The sequence below is a fragment of the Melopsittacus undulatus genome, chromosome 6 (genome assembly GCF_012275295.1).
Source record: "Melopsittacus undulatus isolate bMelUnd1 chromosome 6, bMelUnd1.mat.Z, whole genome shotgun sequence".
NCBI classification, from domain to species: Eukaryota; Metazoa; Chordata; class Aves; order Psittaciformes; family Psittaculidae; genus Melopsittacus; species Melopsittacus undulatus.
Genome location: NC_047532.1, coordinates 19,185,423 through 19,213,297, shown reverse-complemented (window position 1 = coordinate 19,213,297; position 27,875 = coordinate 19,185,423). Strand labels below are relative to the sequence as shown.

Below are 27,875 nucleotides of genomic sequence, written 5' to 3'. Positions count from 1 at the left end.
GCTTATGCTGGTAAGCTTTTTGCAGGATATGACATTATTAAGTTTATGAGTGTTCATACAAGTAAGCTTATAGTTGATAGGCAGCCTTAAGTTTTAGACTTCCCTGCATGTACCCAAATACTTTATAACAGTAAACTGAAGAAATTTTAATCCACTACTTGTACATGTCAGTTTTTACTGGTTTTCTTAGGCTGCCCTTAACCCCCAGGGCTTTGCACATTAGTTCAGCTAATCAGCTGAGCTATACAGTTTACACTTTGTTGACCTAAATAATAAAAAGCCATATAAACATCCATGTCTAAAAGCAAATTATCACACAGATTGCCTGTTACTGAAGCACACTTAAGCAGATATAAGAAAGCCTTATCAGTTCACTACCTTTTTCTTTCTACTAGGTAAGCGGTGAGTTATAGCATGCCCCACACTGAAATCAGCATATTAATGGCTTGATCACAAGACAGTAATTTCCACTTTCAGTTCAGGGAAAGGATGTTTATTATACAGGAACAGCAGTTGACAGTAATCAGCCAGAAAAAAAACGTCTTCTCTGAGCACACCAAATTCTTACATGAGAATATAAGATCAGACACTTGCCTTTCTTTGTAAGTAATTTTACTCTGAATTTCACCTGTGCTGAAAAACTGCTTTGAATCATGCACCATGTGTGTGGATGAAGTACGATTTCGGGAGTCTGCAGGTGGGAGTTGAGACTTCCAAAGTCAAATCCTACCTCTTGCCAAACCCTTTAGTGCTTACGTAGTCAAAACACTTCATAAACATGAGTCACATGTACCACTGTCCTGGTGAAGCAAGCTCCACTGCACTAAGGTGAAATCAGAGGAGTGAGGAAGGTGAAATCAGAGGAGTGAAGCAGTTAGTCCAAAATAAGTTCCACAAATATTCTTAGAATTAAATTATGCTATCTTGTGTCAAGAGTGGCAGTCACCCTCACCTGCTCACATCCTTACCTTTATACCATTCCCTTTGAGCATGTGCCTTTGTACTAATACAAAGTAAAGGAGCGAGCTCAGGACAAAAATAAGCATCAAGAGCATGGAGAGATGAGACTTTGCTTACAAACACCTGCACACAGCGCAGGTATTGGCTCCATTGTGGCCTCATTGCAGAGCCCTGGTCATAGTTTTGTTCAGCTGAATCTGGTGGAAGCTCAGGTTTACTATAAAAAGACACTAACAACCTCTGTTATGGGATAATGCACAAGAGATCTACCTCCTTGGAATTTTCACAGGAGGAGCCATGAAGGTGTGCACTATATCAGAATTTTACTTGAATAATGGGCAGAATATTTACTCCATACAGCACATTGCCTATAACCTTACTGATACTCAATCATTTGGGTCCAAGTTTGCTTCTTTGGAACACAGGCTAGGGATTTGGAGGTTTATGCCACTTTCCAAAAAGGCATCATATAGACTTTAAAAGTAGTTTAGAGCCTGCTCTTGATTCTGGAGAGGTTTTTTTCTTTTGCAAGGGCATGTAGGGATAGGACAAAGGGGAATGAATGGCTTTAAACCAAAAGAGGGTAGATTTAGATTAGATACTGGCAAGACTTTCATCTCTGGGAGGCACTGGCATAGGCTGCCCAGAGAAGCCGTGGCTGCCCCATCCCTGGCAGTGTTCAAGGCCAGGTTGGACACAGGGGCTTGGAGCAATTTGGTCTAGTAGAAGGTATCCCTGCCTGGGGCAGGGGGTTGGAATGAGATGATCTTTAAGGTTCCTTCCAACTCAAACTTCTGTGTGCGTGTGGGTGTGATTTGTCTCCTCTGTTTGTGAGAACAACTCAGAATTCTTTCCTCATGGCTCAATAGGTCTGTTCACAATAACAGCTGGATTTTCGTGAGCCTGAGGGCCAGCCAGTGTCAATAGCATAAAACTGGTTATGATCAGCCTGAACAGCCTGCAAGAAGCTGTTCAGTGTGCCAGACCTGTTTGTTTGGCAGGACAGAACACAGAATTGCAAAACCACAAGACAGACCTTTTTGCAAGGAAAGGGTTATAAAAACTGAAGGGGACTTTCTGGGTTATCAGTATGTATGCTGCTTTTACAGGTAGGCTCTTCAAGTTTCTTTTGTAAATGCTTTAAGCTCTATCTTCAAAAACCAGAGGGGTTTAGAGAACTGCAGTTTTGGCCTCTCCCCTTCAAGTAAGTTACTCACGTTACAGCAGTTGAAGGCCAGCTGGAGGAAGTCAGGAGGACAGTCTCCCACCATGTGCTGGAAGGCATCATAATCTAATCCAAAATTCTGTATAAACCAGAACACAGCATAGAGATATAAATAAGGTCTTCTATCTGTCCCAAAGCATCTTCTTTTCAGTGAGTCATATATAGAGTGTTATCAGGAATAACCACAAACACCATCTCTCAGCAGCCATATACAGAGCATTTTGAGAAAACTTCATGCACAATCCAAATTGCAGCATTCCCAATGGGGATTACATTATACAAGGTACCTGTTAGAGAATGAGCTGACTTCAAAGCTCATTCTTCTTTCTGGACATAACTTGAATCCACTGCAGTTGAAATACTGCTTCCAGATCCATACTGGCAACATCTTACATTATGATGTTTCACCCTGGTGACTTTCACCATGTAAATTAAAAGCCTGCTATAAAACCAGAGGCTTTGCTATGATTAAAATTTATCAATTAAGACAGTTAATTTTTCAGTGGATGTTAGACTGGTAATATAAATTATCCAGTTCCTTAAATGCACTATAAAATCTGAAGGGCAGGGAAACAAAAGGAAGCTTTGTTTCAGGAAGCAGCTGAAGGCCTAAGCAATTTTGCATTTTCAGAACCAGAGGGGGATAGACAATTTGGAAGACCCCCCCCAAAAAGGGCCAAAAGCTGCCATGCAGATGGGACTCAACTAAAAGGCAAGTGAACTAAGGAATATCTCATCTGATTTGTCGATTTGAGCTCAGATCCATAGTGCTTAGCACAGTCTATGCAAAAATAAGGGTGAGCTTATTTTAGCTGCTGCTAGCATAGCTCCTGCCCCTTTCACAAGGAGGGGCTGCTTAGTGCATGCAGTGTGCCAGAAGTGCTCTGCTCCAAAACTGGCAAGAAGTCTACATGAGCTATCACTCTACAAAAGGAAGAGTTTGCACTGCAGTGTTCTCAGTGTTCTGCCAGTTAGGGACAGAAAGGATTTCCCATGAGGACTGCAGCTGGACGAAGTCTCTGTGAGAGTGTCTTCAGTGAAGCTTCTTACAATAACAGCACAGAAGAACAAAAGCCTTTTACAGGCTATTTTTAACGTAACACCTATTCATCGTATCTTTGGCAGCAGTGCCAGAAGTTCTAAAGGCCAGCCATTATCATGGCATACTTACCGCCTCCCAGTGATGTTATAAACATGACCACTTACCTCTGTGCGAGGGAGATAGTCTGGATCTGCCTGTATTCTTGCTATAATCTCACACAGAATTATACCATAGGAGAACACATCCGCCTGAGAGAGGAAAAAATATAGGCTCATGGTTCAGCTCTGAATACTCAGAGTTCTTATCTGCCACTGCGTTTCTCTTTACCCCAAATGGTTATCGTCAAACAACTAAACCAACACCACAGCCTTACAACACTAAGTAACTGCATTATAGGGAACATTTTCCGTGCAAAGAAACACATGCTTACAGTAAAGCATTCTTGTTGCACAAATAGCAATAACTTTATAACTCTTTCAAGAATATAAACTAAAAAAAAAAGAGAAAGAAAAAGAAAAAACCCCATCAAACCATAAATAATCATTTGCATAAAGAATAGTGTAGTCACATTTGACGTCTTACAGATGGGAGTAATTAAAAACATAGCAAAACCATGACATGCCTCTTTATCACTGTGGTTAGAAAGATGGGTTTGGAATACACAGGATCACAGCTTATCCAGAATATTAATGCTGGTTTTAAGAAAAACTTCTCACAGTTGAGTATCTCTGACAAAACAGTGTCTTTCCCAAAGCTTGAGATATCTAGTAACACTGCACATCAGCATCAATTTCCATTGAAATTTCCGTGATGCTTAGTAATCCCTTATCTGACTACCCTTGGAGCTGCACAATTCCTCAGATTTCCACCCACCTGAATTTATCATGTAATAAAATTTAGGAAAACACGGAATACAAGTCTACAGAGGAGAAGCCAACATCCCTCATCCCTTATGCATCAGGCAGGCTTATGTCATCTTTTATGCTGATGAGGTGTGAGACCCACTTCCTCTTTAGTCTTCCACACCCTAGGGTTAGTGAAGAATGTGGCACCATGGATTTGGGTGCTACATTATTAATTTAGGTCAATTGGAACTGTTAAAAAAGCTTTGAAATGCTAATTATTGCATTCATTACTGATTTAGCTACTGCTTTCCTGCAAGTTAAAAGTATCACCAATTAAACAGATTGAGTACTAGTTATAAAAAGGTACAGGATGTGGGCTTTCACACAGAAAAGCTGTGAGAAAATCCTGTGTAAAGAAGAGCTTGATTGAAAATGCTATTTCTAAAATCTAGTGTGAAAGAAACATTTCCCAATGCCACAAATAAGAAAATTTAGAAATACCTTTGGAGAACATTTTTAAAGGTATTTTACCTTGAAAAAGGTTGATTTATTTATTTATATATTTAATGTAATTACACACAGACCTTTTACTTGTACCCAGATTTCACTAATGTATGGTCAGGGAAGCAACCTCACTACATCTCTTGTAAGACTTGCTGTGTTAGGTCAACAAGGCATTACCATATTTCTACACGTGGGGTGTTTCAGAATAGAAGTAGCATAACAGTGAGTTATGCTAAAGGTAACTCTATTTCCATGTAAGAATCCACACCATGAATTTAAAATAGCTATTCAACTATGCTCTCTCTTAGTCTGAATGGCCTCAATACAGAAATGTCACAAATTAAAATAACAATAATTTTAATAGTATGGAAACTTTAAATCTTGTATACAGCTACTGAAGAGAAACATCTGACAACTTAAGTCCATTTAGATCATGTACCTACCTTTTCATTGTATGGTTCATCTCTGAGAACTTCTGGTGCCATCCAGAAGGGTGAACCGACCACTGGTAACTTCTCACTATATAGATATGGGATAGATGGGGGGAAAGAGAGGAGACAGAGAACCACCATTAATTAAATGCTTAGGTATGCTACCAACTTTCACGTAATTACAAGTATCTGAGAAGCTTTCAGTAGAGGGAAGTCAATACAAGTGGGTTCTACAACATACTGTACACTGGTTTCCTACTGAAGTCATGCAAAAGCAAGAGGAGAATGTGAAAGAAAAGCTTCAGTCAGTTGCTCATATTTTATTTCCAGTTTCTAACCACTTAAAAAACCCAAATTATTTTAAGGTTGTGGCTGTTTAATAGCTTGGTTTCCAAATTCTTGGCAGGGATGGCTCCTTCATTTGTACATAGAAAGGTTTGTGGAAATCAGTTTCAGGCTAGATGTCAAGTTCTCCATTTATGCAGCAAGTCATGCAGGTATTCATCCCTATGTGTATACCAATAAGCAGCTCTGAAAGTATTCAGCACAGCCTGCTTGCAAACTGTATTTTTTATAAGATTGACCAGATGAATCCTTTAACAGGGAAGAACTGGAAGTAATCAGAATAGAGCAGGTTTGAAAACTTTGCAGTATTTCTGTATGGCTTAATACTATAGCCTTGAAAAAAGGCCTCCAGCTTGCCACCCAGCTGACCCTGAAGGAAAAATAAAAACACACAAAAGGCCTCTGAAGGCCTCAAAATAGCACAGCTTGCTAGCCAGCAAACTGGAAACAACAAACTGCATTTGAAAACAGAGGTAAAACTGACATCAAACCAAAGTGGTGGCTCACAACAATTCTCTTACATTATTTGTTTTAGTCTCAAGCTCCCTTAACTGTATTTATTACTGTACTCTTGGTTTTCAGGGCATCTCAAAACTGGTTATTAACAACACCTTAAGGCACCCGGTGTGCTTTCCTGATTTTGTGATGGATTTGTACAAATACAGCTGAAGCTGTCAGCACTTTAAAGGGCAGAGATTCCACAGGAGTATACAAGGCACATATTGGCTGTACTTAGCAGTAGTTTGGAAATTCAGATGTCTACTTTGTTAAGCTTTTAGATCAGTATTTCATCAACGTTAATGCAAGCCCTCAGACCTCTCAGGACACAGCTTGAGGATATGTGCAGTTTAAAAACAGTGCAAAACTGAGATCAACTTTTATTGTTTTCTTTGCAGTCAAAAGAGCTAGAAGGCTTTTCATTTTAAACAGAAGCACACACTGGAGAAAATCTGACAGCATATTTCACAGCCAGAATACCCTGAAATACACAAGTCAATATACAGACAGAATAATGAAATCCTTGTCCTTGATCTCCCTAATGGAGGGATGACAAAAGGACTATTTCCAATTGTGACTATAGCTTGTGACAGTCACCTGTGCATTCTTCACATGAGTAAGATTATAATTTCATCCTAGGGAGAGGCAAATGGTGAACTACTGTTGGACAGTAATTTTAGTATCTTTGTTATAAACCTAGATCATAACAACTAACCCAGAGGTTAAAGAGAATAATACTGCAATGGCACTGAATATTATTTATGAAAATGGAAGAAGCCAATTAAAGTAGTTTGGAACGAACAGAGGACATTTATTACAAAATCATCCCAATCCAATAATGGCTTCAGGAATCCGGCTCATCAGAGCTTCTGACCTGCAATCACACTGCAACTCTCACTATATTTAGATTAGTTCACGTACCTGTGATCAGGAATTTTCTCTGCTAAACCGAAGTCTCCCACTATTGCTGAGTATCCATTCTCATCATGTTTTATTAAGCAGTTCTGTGGAAAAAAAAACAAACAAAACAAAACAGAAGAGTTATTGTCTGGGCATGAAACCCATACACCATTTGTTTTATTTATTTTTAATCTGGGACAAAACTGCAAGGTATTGTTTGGAAGACGCTCATCTATGAGAAGCTTTTGTCTGAAGGCAACCACCCTTTTTCCCTACCCTCCCCCCTGCACAATCACGTCTGTCAAACTTAAGATGCTGCAAACAGCATTACACTTGGTTAATAATCCACTTAAAAACTTGCTGAGAAAGAAGGCAGCCACAGGCAGCACGTACCCAGTTAGGTTCTAGCAAGAATTAAGATGATTTAGCTCTCTTACTGCTCAAATATGCAATACATGCGGTTCACTATGACACCTTCAATTTTCTCTTTACAATTTGCCTGCACCTGACCAGAATACAAGATCAGAGCAGGCTCTAAATGCCTTTGTATATTTTTCTACATTAGCTACTGAAAAGGAACTCACTGCTTTGCAGTAGATTTTCATCAGAAAAAAATACATGCGACAACGTTATATGTGCATTTGAAGTCTCAAATAAAATTCTTTATACTATGGTACACCATAAAACATGATTTAAGGGAAAAGTCTAGTAGGAAAAAGCTGCCTATCTTTTCCATTCAGATGTGCTCTCCAGTGTCAGGAAGAAGGGCAATTTAAGGACACATATAATTCTGTTCTGGCAGCATCACATCACACACAGAGCATTACCCATTTATTTTTGTTACTTATTTAAAACTCTGAGAAATATGCTTTGACCATTCCAGTACCGCATTTTTTCCCTTCTAGCCAAGTGAATAGAGAGCTGACTTCCCCAAGTTCTTTTTCTGTCCTGCAATAGGTGCAGCAAGACAGAGAATTCATTCCCTTACCACATGCCCTGCTCTGTATCCTTCTGCAGGCAGTACAATAGCAGTGACAGGCAGCAAAACCACTGCTGACTCCTACAGAGTGGTACCCTGCATTAATTAGCTAAACAGCAGGAAACACTTTCTAGCTTTATTGTGCTTGGATACACAAAAGCCCCTTGCTGACCCCAGAGCATTAGCTTGTCTGCATAATGCAGCTACCAAGAAAAGAGAGTCCCTTGTCTAAAAGATCAAGTTCAGGTCATCACTGTTTACATTATTCAGAGATGATTGTGGCTCAGGCCATGAAGTGAGTTTTCTTCCTGCCAATTAAAAGGTTAAGCAAGCCAGTCCTGCCCATCATGTAAAGAAAATGCATGCCAGCCTCTTGAAACACAGGCCAGGCTCCTCAGAAGCAAAGTTTTATTCGTTTAGCATGACTCAAGTATAGTAAGTACAATTAGTCTGGGGATTCATAAGCATGTACCAAGTTAAATCAACTGGGCTTGCCCAAAGAGTAGCAAAGCTTCTCAGTTACGGGCTTTGTTGTCTTGTATCAAAGAGCACATTCATTCAGCTTGCCTCTGTTTAAACATTTTGTCGCTCTAAGTGGACTTAAAACTGAGAAGGATAAAACTTTCCTGAAAAAATCTTGCTCAAATGATTCAGATGAGTGGAATTTCACTGCGTACCACACAGAAACAAGTCCATGACCACACCACAGGTTTTGCAGCATGCAAAAATGCTGATCCTATTTTATGCAGCAAAATTACCTGGTTATTTTCTGCCATAGATTTCTCTTGAATTAAAGATGATTCGTAATTCACCATTTTTTAAAGGAAACCTCTATGATTCATAAAAGAGCTAGCTTTATAATTTTGATTTCCCTCTTGTGTTAGCTTTAACCGTGTACGTCTTGTTCATTTTGAGCAGCAAGACTGCGGTAGTTCATTTTACACCTTATGGGGTTTGTGGATTAGGCTCATTTGCCAATAACCCCCGGTGTCCAAAATTTCAGGGGAATGATTAAATCCAGGCTAAGAACCATTTTCAACAAAGTATTTCTACTGACCTTGAGATCTGCAATAATTTAATGGGCTGCTTTGACACCAAAAGGAGTCCTAAATATAACATCATCCCGACAGCAAATTTTTCTTCACCTTCTTACCATGACACAATCACATCCCATTAGACAGCAATACAACACTAACTGAAGATGAACAATCTCACCCCCCACCAAGCCCCAGGCAGTCTCAGCTCTTAGGTACAGCGCTGAACTATCATACAAGTGGCTTATTCCTGGATAAATAATAAATTAAACCAATAGCACATCCAATCTAGCTACCAAGTAATGCTACCTGACAGATCTGAGCTCCCTCCCAGATAAGCTGCCTGCAGCAAAGCTAGGCTCCCTTTCAGTTGCAGGCCATTCAAGAAACCAAACAGAGTGGACACCCCACCACTGTGGGGTCCAGAGGTGGTGCAGGGCACACCATGACAAGGCAATAGGGGAAACACTGGGCAACATTTCTGCTATAAAGTACTGATCATTTGTTCTGCCATGGTGGGCTGCACAATATTAAATTATATGAAGAAGGAAGCTAAACTATTCTCTCTCATTAGTGGAAGCTTGTCTTTTGTCTGCATATGAAGAAGTGCTGAGTGTGAATTTAAATTCATTAGGATATATGGAAGAGTGACTTTTTTATTCACACTTAAAACAGCCATGGGCAGGTGACATGCACCAGTCAAAAAATGCCAGTTTCACTACAAATGTTCAATGTAGTAAAGCTGAACTGGTTTGGGTTAGAAGGAACCTTAAAGTTCATCCAACGCCCCTGCCATATGCAGGGACACCTTCCACTAGACCAGGTTGCTCCAAGCCGCATCCAACCTGTCCTTGAACACTGGCAGGGATGGGGCATCCACAGCTTGCCTGGGCAACCTGTGCCAGTGCCTCAGCACCCTCACCATAAAGAATTTCTTCCTTATATATAATCTATTTTCCCCTGTGTCAGTTTAAAGCCATTCCCCCTTGTCCTATCACTTCTTGCTCTTACAAGTTTTATTTAATTCAACTAAGCACCATTTTCCTGGAACACAGAAAGGATGGAAGGCTGTTCCTATCAAAATCAGTAGCAAACCTCTTCTACAGATACTAGCATGGCCAGATGTCACCTTTGAAGCCTGCACTGCTTACTCAGAACAAAGTTCTGCAGATACCTATGCTTCATTCTGTGCTGAGATTCTCCAATTCCTAAACTCCAAACTGTACTGCCAAGATAAATCAGGATGGAAAAGGGACAAAGCTTCATTAGAGACTAAAAGTAAAAAAGAGCTTTTAAATTGAAGGGAAAGGTGGTATAACTTAGGAAAAGTACAATAGAGCATACTGCACTGTTTCTTCTGCCAAAGTGATACTTCCCAGTTTATACAAAAAAGAAAATACATCAATTTGGTACGAAGAAGTTTCATTGATGGATTTTGGCACAGAGACAGGAGAATTCAAACTCCTGCCTAGTGCAAAGAGCCTCTCGAGAACTGCCTATGAGGTGAAATGCCAAGCAGCTTTACAACATGGGCTTTAGGAAAATGCTTTTGACTTACTATTGCACTATTTGTATAAGCTGCAAGGCAATAAAACATGACAACCTTCCCAAGCTTTCTCTTTGGACCTCCACAGACAGAGACAATCTTTCTTTTGGCAGCTCACCCAGTCAAAGAGGGCAGTATTTGAATTCAGTTGGGTTCTCAAGGATTTCCACCCACCCACCCCGGCGAAATGGGGACCCCATCCATCCTTCCTGAGGCAGTCTCTTAATAGAAGCAAGGAGCTTTGTACATGAGCCCTTAAGAGTTAACAGAGCTGTTTATGCAGAGACAGATGTGAAAGAACATAAAGCCCCCTTTGTGTGTTACAGGAGCTTAACATCTGCTTTGCACAGCATAATCCTACTAAGACAAATGCAATATTCTACTCTCCCTTTTACATAAACAAAAATGAAAATAGACTCAAGAGTTCTGGAGTTAAAAATAAGTTGCTTCCACGAAGAAACCCCATCATTTTATTTTACGATATGACACCCAGTCTAAAATCCTCAGAAATTTTATTGCACTCCAGAAAATACAGGAAAATACAGGAATGCTACTGTCATTTGCAACCCTCTGATGAGTGTTGCTGAATTAAAATACTTAAAGGCCAATTGAGATGTATCAGCTGGTTTTAAAGTGCTATCCCCTAGGAGAAATGCTACTGACAATTAAATGTATACAACAGGAAGTTTACAATACTAGATACACTTTTAAAACTAAAACCGTTTTGTTTAAGGGACAGGCTCCATTTGGGTCCCTAAGTACCAGTAAAAGTTTAGTATTGTGACACTTGTTAGAAATAACCATCCGTAACAGCTACTTTTTTTCAGCACAAGCCCTCCCTTGCAGTGCAAAATATCCAGACAAGAGCTTACTCTAGCACAAAGGGGACCTTACAACCACAGCAGCAAGTATGAGGCTCATCAGACAAAGGTTCTGTTCACTGCTTGGGTTTTATTTTGTGCTGAACAAGCAAACAGCATACTAGGTAAGTAGTCAGGGTAGGTCACTTTCAAGCCCAAAGGCAGTGAATTTGTGTTACATCAGTTAATCCACATTAATTGCTTACATGCATGATACTGTCCCCTAGTAACTGAGACTACTCCTCTCTCAATGAAAGAGGGGTGAGACAATACACATTTACCGTGAAGTGAAAGCAGATGTTGGCAGGAATTCATACACAAATGCATATGTGTATATATATGCCAAATATATATATATATATATATATATATATATATATATGCCCAAAGATTAGAATTTCTTCATACATTATCATCAATGGAGCTCTCAATGTTCCCTAAAACTGCTCACAACCTACTATTCATCACAAGACCTTCAATTCAATTGAACATGGTTCTTCAAAACTAAAAGGCATCTGTTTGGGTGTTTGCCTGGTTTGCTTTTAATGAAGAGCTTTGGTAGTGGGGCTTGGGGGAATGGGGTATTCAGTTAAGATAACTCAGCTCCCTGGAGACCAAACTTAAGAGTATGTGTTGCTAGCAAATTTTGAAATAACGAAAATAAAAAGGCCAAAAAGATACTAGCCTATAGTGTCATACCAGCTTTGGCACGTTCTCAACTTAAAACATTATTAAACTTCTGTATAAGCTGCACCTCTTGCCAGCCCTGCAAAAAGCAGACTGAGACAATACGTATGCTCTGTGAGGAATCTGAAAAGTGAATAAGGTGACCAGACAGAGCAGAAGTCCAAGCCAGGGGCTGACAGGGGCCAAGACCAGGGTCTTGAGGTAGGTTCATGATGTAAGGGGAAAAAAAACCTCAGAGTATTACAAGGATGTAAAAACTACAGGCATAGCAAAAAGGTGGTGGTGGTAAAACAGAGCTAACCTGGGGCAGCAGAACAAGGAAAGAGCTAGAAATGGCTAAACATATTAGAAAACAGAATGCAGAAAGATAGCTTGTATAAAGCTCCAAGCAAGATCAATAGGACTGCAGTGAGCCAGTCCAGGAGGCTGAACAGTAAGTTCAGGGGTAGGAACTGGGAGCAAAGAAGAGCCTTAGAACACAGACGAAAAGTCTGAGCAGAGGCTGGCATTGAATGCTAGCAGAAAGGATCAGATAGTCACAGAGTGGGTATGATCAGACTCCTAGATGTTTGCTTCTCACTGCCAAGGAGTCTCTCCTGTTCCTCTCCTTATTCCTGCTCCACAGCAAAAGCACATGATAATTATTAGTAATAATTAAAAGTAGCAATAAAAACTAATTAAAAACACCTCCTGTATTAGTTACTGTATTAACTAAAGCAGCTGACACCTCTGCCATGAATCTCAAGCTTCTAACTCTGCAAATGAAGAGCATAATGCCATTAATTTTTTCCAGAACCACTTTTAATCGGTGGGAAGTTGCACACAACATACACTACATCAAAAAAGAAATACCACATAAAAGGTGGTATACAAAACCTCTTGCAAAAACTTCTTCCCCTTATGCATACACATTAAGGTAAAGTCCTTAATTACATGATCACACAGACAGTTTTTTGCCTGGCCTCTATGGCTTTTAGTGCACACATTCACACTGACAATGAATTGGGGCTGTACGTAAAACCCTTGGACCACTATTGTCAGGATTCTGGCCACTCTTACCACAGAAACAGAAGGGTGAAAGAAAGGCTGGGAAGAGATTAAAAAGAAAGCCTGAGCTGGAAATTAAGGTCTTCTGTCTTGTGGTTTAGGTTATTGCAGTGTTGCCCCAGGATCTGGATTCTGGCCTTCCTCAGCATCACAGGATTCTGTGACAAGGAAGTCAGTAACAAAATCTTCCCCAGACTGTTGCAAATCTTGTGCTTTCTCTGCCTCCAGGGGTCAAACTTGACTATTTTATAAGTGCTGTAATGCTTCCAACTGCCTCTGAGGTCAGTAAGCATATTGCCTTGAACTTAAAACGTGTAAAACGCCAAACACTGCAAACAAAGTCTTAAAACACATACCAAATATTCACCAATATTCTTGCTTTTAATCTGTTGTGATAAGGCTGAGTTTATTCATCTTCCTTATTTCAGAGATAATGTAAGAATAAATTAACTGATACTACAAGAATCACTAGTGTAAGCTGCCAAGGAAATCAACACTGCTTCTAGAGCAGGGTTTGAATGCAATGCAAATACGGTGTAAATAAGGTGTTGAAGGACCCTGCCGTGTAGTAGTAAGATACTTGTTTTGAGAGATGAAGTACAAAAGGATTTGCTCTACTCTTTTTGCAAGCGGGACAATTTTTCCCTCTGTTTTCTCAAACACTGTAACAACAGGCAGAAAGTTGCAAAACAAGTCAGATTAAGAAAAGCTTTATCACAATCCACAGGCTACTGTTGAAACACTTCAAACACTTCACATTTATGATTTCTGTTTTAATGACTGCATCTTCTGTGACTAAGACTTTTGGAATTAAAATTCATAACCAGACCTCCTTGAGAATCACAGAAAGATGAAGAAAATACTCATGATTCCAGGATGCAAATCATCCTTGTGCACATTACAAGCCCCAAATAAAAATGATTCACACAGCTTGCAGTGATATGGATAGAGGACAGGGAATGAGCCAATGAGGCCGGTTGTCACAATCCATCTATGGCTTAATTGCTGTGTACATCTCTTTATGACAAGTCAAAAGTGAGGACACATTTATTGGCTTACAAAACATACAAGTCACCCTGCCCACACACCTACTATCAGCAGACTGGAAATGGCCAATCTGACCACTCTTCCTTCTAACAGATTCAAGTTAGGCTGTTGCTTTTGATCATAGCAGATCAGCCTCATCAGCTACAGCAGTCTAAGGACATTGCTGCTCACAACATGGATAAATCCTGGCTGTCTGGGCAGCACGCTCTCTTCCAGCAAGCACTGCCTCTCCCTTTGACAGAAGGGCAGCAGGAAGGGCACCAGTGGGATGTCAGGGCCACCATCCCCTCTGGGCTGTTACATCGACTATAATGACCTACATTTACTCTTCTCTGCCTGTTATCCCCTGTAGCTTTCTGCAGTACCCATGCTGGTATGCTACTCTTCACACAGTGCAATTAGGAGGAGAGTTCACCCTGCTGTATACTAATTGTCAAAACCACTAAGATCTTTCACTCTTAGATTCATAGGGGATAGGAACCTTTCCTCCTTTAAGATTTCCTGCATCCAGTACGTAGACACATACAATGTTATTATCAGAGCAAAACAACTCTGCTGCCACAACTGATAGATTAAACTTCATGTATTCATGCCACTTGCTCCAGAAGCTGCAGGAATTAGATGTTATCAGAAACAGTAAAAAGGCAGAAGTACAGGTCTAAATTAATCCCAAATAATTTTTATAGTAAAATTCATATTAAAGAGATAATTGGCAGTGGGTTATTGTGATAAGTGTAATAGTTAAAGAATGGAGACATTCCTACACATGAAGTCTCAGTTTCATTCTGTTTGTAGTTCATTCAGGGCCAACAAGTTTCCTAAAAAAATACCTCACTCTCCCATCCTGCAAACTCAGTGTCTGCTCTGATGTTTGTAGACTAAATCCTTGTCTTCGCCTTCATTTGATTAATAAAGCCATCACATCGATAACTGAAGTTTACCAAAGAGAGAAGGACAATACAACAGAGTTCAATCCAGATCACAAGTTCTCTCCCAAGGAAGGAGCTCATCACATCTTCCTTCAGCATTCTCACACAATTCACTCCACCACCAGTACAAACCCGGTTAAACACAAGCCATCTTCTCAGGCAGGAGCCAAAAGCCACAGTTAAGAGCTGAAAACTTTGGTGGCAGATTTTTGCTATGGTTATTATCTTAATCTTCTTGCTTTGGAACAAAGCAAACTTACCCAACCAGGAGGGCAAACATGTACCCAAAAGAAGAGCCATTTGCCCAACATACTTAAAGTGTATTTTCTCAGTATAATAAGATACTAATAAAATTCATAAGTACCCAGGTGTTTAAGGACAGGCTTTTTCATCTACTTCCCTTCCCAATCACAACAAGCAAGTGCATGTATCACCTCAAAAGATTAAAAAAAAATAAAAACAAAAAACTCACCAGCCCTAAAAAACCCAAAGAAACTGAAAAATACAGCCTGAGAAGCTGGAAAATGCAGACTATAGCTGATGTCTTAAACTTTTATCCCAACAGCTTCCAGCGTATCCCACACAGATACTGTACCTCCAGTGCTAAGCACCATGCAAATATAACATAGCCATTACTAAATTCCTAGGGTTTGCTTTGTTGTTTTAAATAATCCTTATTACTTCCTGTGGCCACTGATGAGTTTGCTATTGCAGTGAAACCAGGCACTCCTCCAGCGGGTGCCTTTCTAAACAACTGACATTTAACAATAGATAATATTGAAGCATTGGTAGGGCAGCTCTGGCGAATCACAAATTATTTATGTAGAGCTTTGAATAAAGGCATTCACAGAGGCCTCAGGAAATTGATTTTCATATGACTAGCCACCACAGCATGTGTTACAATAAATGCTGCAGGCAGAGTTCTCCTTAGTTACTTTGGTTCCCTGCAGTAACTCTACTTCCTCAATCTATAATACTCTAAAATACATTCTGAACTGTAAAAAGAAGGGGGAAAGCAAGTTATCTTTTCAGTTACTTTTACACATCTCTTGTCTGCACACTGCAAGGTGACTGAAATGGAGTTTTCTAAGTGTATCATGTCAAAGTAACATGACTTCAAGTCTGGACATTTTTTATAAATGTGATATTTTTCCTTGAGTAATTCAGTACTTCTCACTCAAAAAGGACACCCAAGAAACTATTTTATGACTTCACTCAAATACTTCTTTGACCTATCAGTTGTGGTATTTTCCCCTCGGCTAAATGCACATTCTTCATTTGTTTAACACTGCAGTGGGGTAGCTTTAAAACCCCCTAAAACTGGATGGAAGTTTAGTAGTCACTCACATTTGCAAAAGCATGGTGCTGTGGTTTTGTTTCCAAAAGTTGTTTCTAATCTTAAAAAACAGTTCCTTTTAGGCTAAGATAACATTCTGCTAGATGCTATTGACTGAAGTGACATTATGAAGTCTTCCCAAGAACAGTTTTAGAGTACCTTCACATCACAAGGCCCCAGTGAGCTTAAGCTAGCTCATTAGCTCCAGACAACAGGACAGACAGGACAGCAAAGCCCTCAGCTCAGGCTGCAATGGATGGCAAGACCCAGTGTGAATACTGGGGCAATTTGTTCACGGGAGCTTAGTGCTCCTCTGTCAATATTCTAGCTGAACTCGAATGAGCTACTTTAGCCAACTAAATTCAGACAAGTTGTCACCAAAGCAGTGCAAAAAAACAAATCTATGTCCATTGAAAACTCTGCCACTGAAACATTCTGGAGGAAATTTTGAACTTTCAAAATTTCAGGTAAATGGTGTTGATCTTACTGACTTTAAAAAGGAAGGAAATTTAAACCAGGATCGTGGACAACACAATGCTGACTTAGTAATGAAAGGTCACTCTTCCTACAGAAGATGATTTGTGAAATTTATGAGGAAACAAAAACAACAAGGAGATTTTAAAGTGCATTTGTGGTAATCTCCTCAATTTGGGTTCTTTGTATGATTAACCTTTTCCAAATGTTAGATTGTTATGCTTAATTATCCAGGGATTTAAATACTTCATTGAGCCACAACACAGAACTAAAAAACGCTGCAGCTGCTTTCTGAGAAATCCTAATCTGAACTCATTTAACAAGTGACCTTCCTTCAGGATGGTTATTTCTCCAGTTTGCATATGAACTAGCAAGACACTGAGGAAAATTTGAATCCTATAAACTCTATGACAATTTGTTTCTCAAAACGTCTTAGATCACACCTTATATAACTGCAGTTCTCTACTGGAAGAGAAAGAACCAAACAACCAGTTCTAATAACTTCATTTAAAAGTTCCCTTAATTTTACAAACAGTACCTTGGATGTAAGGTCTCGGTGGAAAATGCCTTTATAGTGAAGATAGCTGATTCCCATAGCAATGTCATATGCCAGTTTCACCCTCACTGTCCAGGGCAGATGCTGGTTACTGTCTAATAGTTGTTCCAGGTTACCATAATTGATGTACTGAAAAGACAAAGCAATATTAGTAATTATTTAACTTCATATATTGTCAGGAACGTAAAATTCATCATTATGCAAGTGTCCTCAGATCAGCTACACACTGAAAGCTTTTTTTTCTCAAGGGCTACACAGGCACAAAGTTTGCAGGTCAAGAGAGTCTAAAAATGTCTCCCTTCATTGGCTGTACTGAAGCATTTATGTTAAAGATGCATGCACAGCCACCAATCCATTAACTCTGTGGCATTTAAATACTGGTATTTATATGGACCCTTCAGAAATACCTACAAAACAGTATCACCCTCTCATTTCAGCGTGAGTAAAATAAGATCAAAAAGGACTCTCTACAGAAAGAGTCAAGAAAGAGAGGTCTAAGTATCCAGGTGTAAGAGCATGATCAAATTCCCAGATATCGATTCCCTAAACTGAAGCAGCATCAAAGAAAAACACTGCAACATCTTTCCAGTAAGTTACATCTTTGCACTGCTGTATCTACAAGTGCTAATCAGCAACCTGATTCCCTGTGTTCAGCACTGCATCAACCCCATCAAATTGCAGTCCTCATGAAAAGGAACCTACATTAGGTATAAGATAAAGTTTACGAAAGACAGTGAAACAAAGCAGCACCCAGATAATACTAAGAAATATAACCCAGGCTTAAGACATAGCAGCTCCACTGTGCAAGTAATCATTACAGTAACAGTGGGCTTATGCTTTATGTAGAGACCCTTCACACCACAAGAGCAGCTATGCTGTGCTTGTGTAGTTTCTTGTTTCACTGCCTGATACCCCACCAGCAACAAAGCAAGATCACTCCAGAAAGAAAACCTGGCATCAATGCAGTGACTACTCTCAAGAAAATCCCAGCAAAGCAGACAGGATAATTTGGTCCCAAGCCTGGTCCAAGCATGAAACAGCACAGAAGGCTGCGCCAACTGTGCTCCTTTGTGCCAGACAGCTCTCCAACTTCCTCTCTAGAGGCTTTGCACTTTCCTGCACGTGCCACCATTATCACATTAAAATAAAAATCATAATTACAGGCCCTGGTGTCTCAGAAACTTTGAACTTTGTTGTATTTTGTTGAGCTTCTCAGAGCCTCAGAGCCTGAAGCACAAGCAAATATGAACCACCCACAGTGTGGGTGCAGCTGATGTACTCAGACTATGCTATGGTAAGGAAAGAGCACACATAGATAGTTAGGCCTCATCTTTTTCTGAGCTCGCCTGTTAATTTTGAAAACCTTTTCCAGCAGATAAACAGTTCCTTGTGAAACTTGTGTAACAAGGTTAAGTTGTTTGGGCAAATGAGGCACAAACCAATGTTTAACTGCCACAAAGCAGTGTGGGGCTCCACTGCTCCCCTCAGCTACTTGGCATATCCCTTGGGAGCTGGGTTCTTCCCAGCCCCAGCACGGCAGCACATTTCACTGGCAGTTCAGGACATGATCTCTCTCTCTCTCTCCTCAACAACCTGTCCCTTCTGTTAGGAGCTCATGAGTCAGGACAGCAGAGCAGCTCTGGAACAGGTCACTCCGAGTTTATGCAATCTCCATCCTTGGAGATTTTCAAGAACAACTGGACAGAGCTGCAGCCAACTTGACTCAAGGTTGGAAACAATGTTGCTTTGAGCTTTCCCAACTTTGATCTTTCTCTCTCCTTGCTTTTATTTGAGCCCCTAAGGATGCTAGCTGACTTTATAGAACACTTGACCTCACACACACTGCTCAATATAATTCTTTAATTTTTTTTTAACCACAAGATGCTAGCATGCTTAAGGAAAAAATGGCAAATAAGATTTCTACAAGAACTTCTATATTCTCAAGCTCCTTGGAACACTGAGCAGCCCTTTACATCTAGTTATGTTCAAATCAGAACAATATTGACCAACCTGGAACAGAAGGCACTAAAGCTCAATAACCCGATTATAAAATGACACATCAATTATCTCAAACCATTTCATCTTTCTGACTGGGCAATAACAGACCGTTCATACAGCACTACCAAGCTTTAATTCTTTGGCAAGAGAATGCAAGGGGGAAGGGAATTGCTGACCTGGCTTTCTACTTTGGTTAGGGTCAAACTGTGCCATACCATGAGAGTAATTGCTCCAGAAATGCTTATAAATAAAACAAGCAACCCATAAGAGAGCACTGGCATACACACTGAACTGTGACAATATCTAGCTACTATTTTAAGTTTGTGCTTTCCTTTTCAATAAAGCAGCCTACTGATTTGATCCACTGCTGACATATTAGTTAAGTGTATTTAATATATCTATTCCCTCAGCAGCCTTTCAGTCACATTGGCTTGCAGGGTAGTGTCATACACCCATCTTGACTGCAAGGACTGGATTGTAGCAAGAGCTGAGTGAAAACTGACATACCTGTAGGACACAGCATGCAGGAGCTGCAAGCACAAGGCTCAAACCTGACTCTAGCACATAACACAAAACCCACTAGGCCTTCTATCCAAAACTGCCACCTAGCAGACTCATTCATTGGAGATGCAAGTTCTGTTTTTAGCTCTAATTTCTAGTGTATTTCTATGAAGCACAGCAGGATAATCACCAAGTGAAGAACTGAACTAAGAGTTTCCTACAGACATCTTTTCAGACTCCAATTGATCTCAGACTTTAGCTGGCCAACAGGTAGTATTTGCCTGCGGAGTACTGAATTGTCCCTAAGGCAAGAAGCACACAGAGTTCAGTGCTCCCTCGTATCACATAAGTAATCCAGTTCTTCCAGTCATTCAGGCTGATAATGCAGACAGACAGCACGATGGCCTATTTTTTTCCAGAGTTCTTCAACAATGCGTTTTCGCTACAGACACAAAATCATGTACATTATTTCCTAATGGCTAGTGCAACCGAAAGAAAAATACTTGTTCTCAGTCTCTTACTAGCACAAACCAGCTCTGTGTCGTAAGAATATCCTCAAGGATAGTACATGCACCTCTCCCAAAGAGAATACTGGATTTTGTTTTGTCCCTGAAGCATCTCAGTGATGGTACAGTAAGGCTACAGCACACACATCTCAAAGTATTATTCTACAACGAGAGCCATTGCATAAGTGTACAAGCAATTGGAGCAGAGATCGGATCAGGCTATGACAATGAAAGCAAAGGCCACTGCGTTTCATAAAGAGACCTCACAGCTAAATGGAGCAGTGTTCAGACCTTTTCAAACCCTGTATCATCAGGTTGCAGTGAAACAGCTACCCATTATTCCTCCTGCTAGCTTTTTGTCATGTAACAGGACACCAACACTCAGTTTATCTGGTTGCCAGAATCTGAAAGTACCCACTTCAGGTTGTTGATTTTTGCATTTATTACAACTTACCACAGTAAATTTGACACTGGTTTAAAGGACTTGGTATTTTAGCCCACAAAAACAATCTCCCCTATAAAATTTATCTGTGGTAAGAGCTCAGGCTTTTGTTACTACAAGCAAAGATCAGCAAAACTTACTTCTTACACCTCTCCCAAACCGTCTAAGGCAAGAGGGCAGCTGCTTCTTTGAAGGACAAGTTACCCAGAAGCTCAGCCAAGCGTAGGTGCTTTCTGGATCAAAGAGCTTTGAAGAGGCTTCTGATGTAATAGCTTAATGCTACAAAACGCAAAAGCAGCAGTATATAACCCTTTCCCACACAAGAGTCAGGGCACAAGGGACAATGCAATTTTAACCTAAGAACAGCACAACAGGACTGCTTCCTTGCAAGACATTATCAAACTCAATCATACAAAATGAGGAATGGAATGAAATTCAGGGTATAATGGTACTTACATATAGCATTACATGGTGAATTTCAAGATACTAATACTAAACTTCAGCAGGCAGATTTTAGCCTTCCAAAGGTTTGAACACACTAATATGAAAAGTAGAAGCTTTTAAAGAAAAGGCTCATCAGATTCACGTGATGTGATTCCAGCAGTTATTGCTCAACAGCAAAGACTCCAAATACTGCCAACTCTGTGGGGGAAGACTGAAAGGAACTGCAAAGTGTTTTCAATACCATTTTGAAAATAAATACTCTTTCAATATGTAGGTCTAACATAAATAAGTCACCACTGCACAAGAAAGCCAGAAAAAAGTTGGCCCACTATTTTCTCAGCTTTAAATGTCACAGCTTGCCATTTAAGAAGCAACAAATAACCACAAGACACCCCTATACAGTTGCCCAAATGTTGCCAAAAGCAATGCATTAAGTGGTTAAGAAAAGTAGGTGTGGAGAGACCAAATGAGGTGAGTAAAGAGCTCTGGGGACCCAGAACACGACAAGACAAACATTAAGATAGCAACAAACAACTATACAAGAAAAATCCAAAGTAGAAAACAGGCAGATAAGCAGGAGAAAAGAGAAACCAAAGTTGTGGCTGTAGTGCCTTCAATGTGGAGAAGTTAGAGAGATGTCAGAGCAAAAGCCAGAATACATAGTTGGACTCTACTTAGGAAGAATAATAGTAACACTGCAGACATTGGCAACATGCACTGAAGCACTGTCAAAAGAGATAGAGCTTGCATATTTGTACCATTTCTAATGCTGGAAGTAAGAAGGGAACTTTCATGCCTAATAAATTTGAGATCTTTACACCCAGCTATCTGCACAAGTTAAAAAAGTTTTAAACCACCCATTCCAAGGAGGACACAACCCACCCTTCAGTTCTCATATGTTCAACAGTCATCTGTCACAGTCGGCACTAAGTAACTACTTTGAAGGCTTCTGGCTGCAAGACACCAAGGCGATGTACCCTTCTGCCACAAGTGACATAATTAGCTACAGTGGGAGGACTGGAAATTTCCTCATTTCCCCCACTTTTTTTCATTAGCTTCAACTGTTCAGAACTGGAAAAGAAAGAGAGCATCAGTATGCTCAAAACTGCAATATGAGATACTGTATATGTTCATACACCAAGATTGACTTCCAGATTAAACTGACTTTAAGTTACTTCATAGACTTCCATTTGTTAAAAAAACCTCCCATGGTTGAAAAATACACAAACCTACCTCACCCAAGAACCCCTGAGCAGTAACCTTCCATTTCTAACTCAGTGATTGCACTAAATAAATCAAAACATTAAAACCAGAACAAGTTGGATGTTTAACTTGGGCTGTACGAGTATTCTTTTGAACAGCAGGTGAACTAATGTTGCCAAGGGAAAACCCACAAGTACCAAAAGAGTCAGAACATGCAGGTGAAGCAGACACGTTTCAGAACAAAGCTCAAACTTTTCCATGAGGGACCAGAAGGGTTCAAGTGGCTGGGAAAAATAGTCTGATTGAAAGAACAGAAGAAAAGCCAAAAAGCTTCCTCTAAAGGCTGCTTTTCTTTCCTGCTCCTCCACTGATGAAAAACAAAGGGGGGGGGGGGGGGAATTCTGTCACCTGAAGTTAATTTCCCAACCAGTAGACAGTATTCAGTTCTTTGCTAAAGAATGATGTATTTTCTTTAAAGGTGTTAACCATTACAGGATTAAAATAATCTTTACAAAGCATCAGTTATTCATAGAGGAGAGGGCAAGCTTCCTCGTGCAATTGTTACAGCCTAGTTACTCATCAGAACTGGGAACCAAATGCCAAGCAACGCAACAGATCTACCTCTGTTCCTTCTTCCGTGTCAGTTGTGGCACTGATTGATTCCCTGGCTCCTCCTTCTAAAAAGGCCTGCACAGGCATGGCTTATTTTATAAGGGCAAACAAGAATTGACATGCACTAACTCAGGAAGGAGCTATAATGAGAACCATTTGTTGCATTCCAAACGTTTAAGTGTTGGCATGGAAAAGAATATGGCAAGATCTGTCTTCCTTTAGTTCTCTACATTCAACAGCTCTTATGGTCAGCATGATGAATTTATCCCTTTCCTGTCATTCCATTCAATCAAAAAAAATCTCATGTTCACTTGCTTGCCTGCTGCTAGAAACAGATTACTGGAAGGAAGGCTTCAACTGCAGGCACCTAGCAACAACGCACTGTTGCAACCCATATGTATGAAGTAAGGTTTATGGATGCTCACTCATATTCAGCTTTGAAATATTTCAGGAAATAAGCTTATTTTGCTGGAACCGGAAAACACTCCCAGTGTATCTATACAAACTGACTTTGATAACCATTTTTTCCTGTAATTATATTAGTAGAAAAAAACAGAAAGCAAAGAAGGCCTAACAAAACCCTGCATTTATAATCTGAAGTCATAACTATTTGGATTCTAAATACAGCCCAGTTTCAGTGCAGATAAGAATCTGGGATACGGCAAGTTAGCAATGGCATAAATTAGCACACAGGCACAGAAGAGAAAGTACCTTGTTGCTGACACAGGCATGAGAATCGGCATCTCTACAATAACACTTCTGTTAAGAGCAGACGGCTCTACCCATAATGACAGCATTTCAAACATACTATACGCTCAATTCTGCCTAGAAGCTAGCTCTAGCCCCCGACAGGAGCCTCTTATTTAAATAAGGCCTTTTCTCACCTTCCCCACAAAGATACCAGCAGTAGCAGCCCACAGATTATGTGCCTGCAGAATTCCAAATAAACAACCTTTTGCTGCTTTTTTTGACATAAAAGAGCCACAAGGATCTCCTGAGCACAAAAGCTACAGCACACAAACACCTCTCATAGTACAAATTTGGTTTAAATTCTGCACAAGGAATACTGGGCGTGAGCTGTTTCAGAGTGCTTTTCCAAGCCTCAATATTCCAGCTGGGCCACAATGTCCATTTACACTTGTGAGTGCTCAAACACTTTATTGGCCATTACAGAATGCACCAAGATCCCCTATTTACAGTGGTGTACAAAAGCAAACATAAAAGCAATCTTCTTGTACAACTCAGTTTCTGAATGGTTTGGAAGGCTGATAAGTAAAGTGAAATGAGGAAGTGAAACTGCAAACCACTTGTTAATTCAGGAGTATGTTTCCTGGGGTCTGGGGTGAAGTGGGAAGGGGAAGAGAAAGCATTACAAATGGAACTGACTGGAAAATACATAAGAAAAAAGTCCCAGACAAAAAGCTAGCAGGCGAGCATCACAGTATTTATTTGGACTGCATTTCTTCATACACACAACAAACAAGAAAATCTAGTCCTCGAGGCAGTAGTCATCTCTCCTACCCCTCTCTCCCCCTCACACCATAAACAGTTGAGAAGCTTGCATCTTCTCACTCTTACTACCCTAGACATGTTGCCAGGATATCAGAAAGCTACCATACAATAATTGCAGGGATTGCAGTTCAAGAACGTTTTTCTTTCTCACTTGAGACAGTGGCAAATGGTCCAGTTGGCTTACAATGAGTGTCAAAACACTGACACTAAAAATTCCACCCTAAAAAACCCCCACACAACACACACAGACACCATCTTCATGTGTGTGCCACACACATGCAGAGGAGGGAGAGAAGGGAAGAGACAATGGTGCTTGCTGTTTGCAGGTCAACATTTCTCTGCCAGTTATCTTACTTTCTTCTATCCTTGAGATATCCTAAGGAGGAGGCAGAGGTTACCACCAGCAAGATATTTAGTAGGCCTTCCTCAGAACACAATGTGTTTAGGTGCATCTCAATGTAACTAAGAGAGAGGGGAGAGAGACAGAGGGGAGAGAGAGAGGGGAGAGAGAGAGAGAGAGTGGCGAGAGAGAGAGAGAGAGTGGGGAGAGAGAGAGAGAGAGAGAGGGGAGAGAGAGAGAGAGAGAGAGAGGGGAGAGAGAGAGAGGGGAAGAGACAGGGGAAGAGAGGACATGGAACTGTTGGAACAAGCCCAGAGGAGGCCACGAGGATGATCAGGGGACTGGAGCACCTCCTGTATGAAGACAGGCTGAGAAAGTTGGGGCTGTTCAGCCTGAAGAAGAGAAGGCTGCATGGAGACCTCATAGCAGCCTTCCAGTATCTGAAGGGGGCCTACAGGGATGCTGGGGAGGGACTATTCATTAGGGACTGTAATGATAGGACAAGGGGTAACGGGTTGAAACTTAAACAGCAAAGGTTTATACTGGATCTAAGGAAGAAATTCTTTACTGTGAGGGTGGTGAGGAACTGGAATGGGTTGCCCAGGGAGGTTGTGAATGCTCCATCCCTGGCAGTGTTCAAGGCCAGGCTGGATGAAGCCTTGGGTGATATGGTTTAGTGTGAGGTGCCCCTGCCCATGGCAGGGGGGTTGGAACTAGATGATCTTAAGGTCCTTTCCAACCCTAACTATTCTATGATTCTATGAGAGAGAGAGGGGAGAGAGAGGGAGGGAGAGAGGTTTAGCTATTCCTTCTTCAGTTCATACACAGGCATTTAAGAGAGACTAGAAGTCAAAGGCTTGAACATCCAGAAGTTCTCACTGAAATAACTGGTTGCTCATCTCTTCTGATCTAGCACCTGCATGCATAAATATAGACTGTGTGCCTGAAGTTAGACTCATCTTTTCAAAGCCTTGGTTTCTCTATTTACATGTGTATTTCTTTAGTGCCTCGATTACAGTACTTCTTACATCTGAACTTCCTTTTCTGTAAGAACTCGCCCTTCTCTCCTCGCCTAACCACATATTGCAAATGCATCTTGCAGTTTCCCTGTGCCTTCAGAACAATGCACTCCTTGCACAACTTTCTTTGCCTGCTTGCTTTTGGCATAAGAGGAGACTTCCTCTGTATAACTGTCCCCAGTGTGTTTAATTTATCAGGTCACCATCAACCTACAGTAGGTTTTTCCTTTAATTGATCTGCCAGCACTTCCCTCCTGAAAGAGAACCTGCAAGGCCAGCTTGCATGCTCTGTAAGCCAAAGTTTTTGACAGCTTTCTGTTTCCCACAGCCGAACTTCCTACTGCAGCTTTCTCAAAATCACAGAATGGTTTGGGCTGGAAAGGACCTTAAGATCATCCAGTTCCAACCCTCCTGCCATGGGCAGGGACACCTCACCCTAGACCAAGTCACCCCAGGCTCTGTCCAACCTCACCTTGAACCCTGCCAGGGATGGAGCACTTACTGATTCTCTGGGCAACCCATTCCGGTGCCTCACCACCCTCACAGTAAAGAGCTTCTTCCTTAAATCTAATTGAACTTCCCCTGTTCAAGTTTAAAATCCCATCAATTCAAGGACCCACTTGAACTTCTCGTACTTAGTATTCTGTCTCTGCACATATACACGACAGGAAGTCACTCTCTTAAAAAAGAAGATGCATTTTGAGGGAATCAGGCACACAGCCACAGGAAATCACACAAATTCTGTCATTAAAGCTTCCTCCTGTCCTCAGAACAGGTGCTGGGATGAAGTACAGCAGCGTTTAATTTCCTATCAAACTCAAGCAATGCCACAGGGGCCCCTGCATTCCATGGGGCTAACTTGGTATAACCAACCCAAAAACTAAAAGAAAAAAAGAGAGATCCTCTATTGTTTAATGTTTTCCTGGAAACCCCAGGTAATTGATCACTGTAATCAGACAAGTATGGTTCACTTTCATTCGTAAAAAACTAAATGGCCATCAGATGTACAGGCAAAAAATAACAGAAAGATCACCTAACTTAAATAAGGTCCTTTACAAGCTTTCCAAGAACCTGACTTTTGATATTTAAGCACTCCAAATTGCAAAGCTACAAATCAGACAGACTCCTGTGGAGGCCTGTATCATTTTTGCTGGAGAAAGAACTAAAGGGTCAAGCACACCACATATGCCACAACATCAGCCTGCAAGAGTATGAACTGGAGATGGAATTTCAGCCAGAACGCTAAATTTCCTGCCTCCTGACACTGAAAGCCAGGCCCCCTTGTGTGATTTTAAATGGACTTTTCTGGTATGTGCAGCACATCAAGCTGTGCTTGGGCCTGAAGTCTTTTTTCCTTTTAACTAATTCACAAAAATATTTGGTTCCCAAGGAAAATAATATAAACAAAGTAAAGAATATGTACTTTGTCTTCTGTGAAATAACTTCACTAAGACACACTGCTTTCTTGTTACAAAATAATTCATGAAAGCTTAAAATTACACCATAAGGTTTAAACAGTGTAACAGTTTCCAAACCCCATCACTACCCACCCTTTTTGATAAGCTTTTTAAACTCCACTTACTTGAAGCAATCTAATTCATATGTACCATGTTTAGATTTAATGTTGCATCCACTGCGGCATACAGATGAAACAGGTTTACTTCTAGCTTTTATCAGCCTCACATCTGATACAGAAGGTATAGTGACGGGTACCAGAGCCTTCAAGTCTTCAATTGTTGGGATAACAAACCATGTGGGCTCACAACAAGTGCTTACAGCGTTATTTTAACAAAAATGGGATGTATCCGGCTGATAAAACAGCATGATGGTGCTCACATTCTTCTGACCCTCATACAGTTGATAATCTCAACTGAACCATTACTGGAAATGGTTTGTTTGGTTTGGGGGTTTTTCTCCCTTTTCCATTCACCCTTTCAAGAAAATATAGTTAGGGCAGACACCCCTCATCTCAAACCAATACAGCTGGTTAGTCTGACACTCTCCAGTTAATACTGCATCAGGACATGGTTGCTTCTAGAGCTACCCATGCTTC

General features: G+C 40.6%; 1 protein-coding gene across 2 annotated transcripts in view; it reads right to left on the bottom strand.

Annotated features, from left to right (window-relative positions):
* TESK2 (testis associated actin remodelling kinase 2) overlaps window positions 1-27,875 on the bottom strand; it is an 83,835-nt gene that overhangs the window by 8,470 nt on the left and 47,490 nt on the right. For both annotated transcript variants that reach the window (XM_034064096.1, XM_031050819.2), the window contains 5 exons: window positions 17,228-17,374; window positions 6,772-6,854; window positions 5,020-5,095; window positions 3,392-3,475; window positions 2,178-2,264 (listed from right to left, as the gene is read on the bottom strand). In XM_034064096.1, coding sequence (XP_033919987.1) covers window positions 2,178-2,264; window positions 3,392-3,475; window positions 5,020-5,095; window positions 6,772-6,854; window positions 17,228-17,374 — 477 coding nt within the window. The remainder of the gene's footprint in view (window positions 1-2,177; window positions 2,265-3,391; window positions 3,476-5,019; window positions 5,096-6,771; window positions 6,855-17,227; window positions 17,375-27,875) is intronic.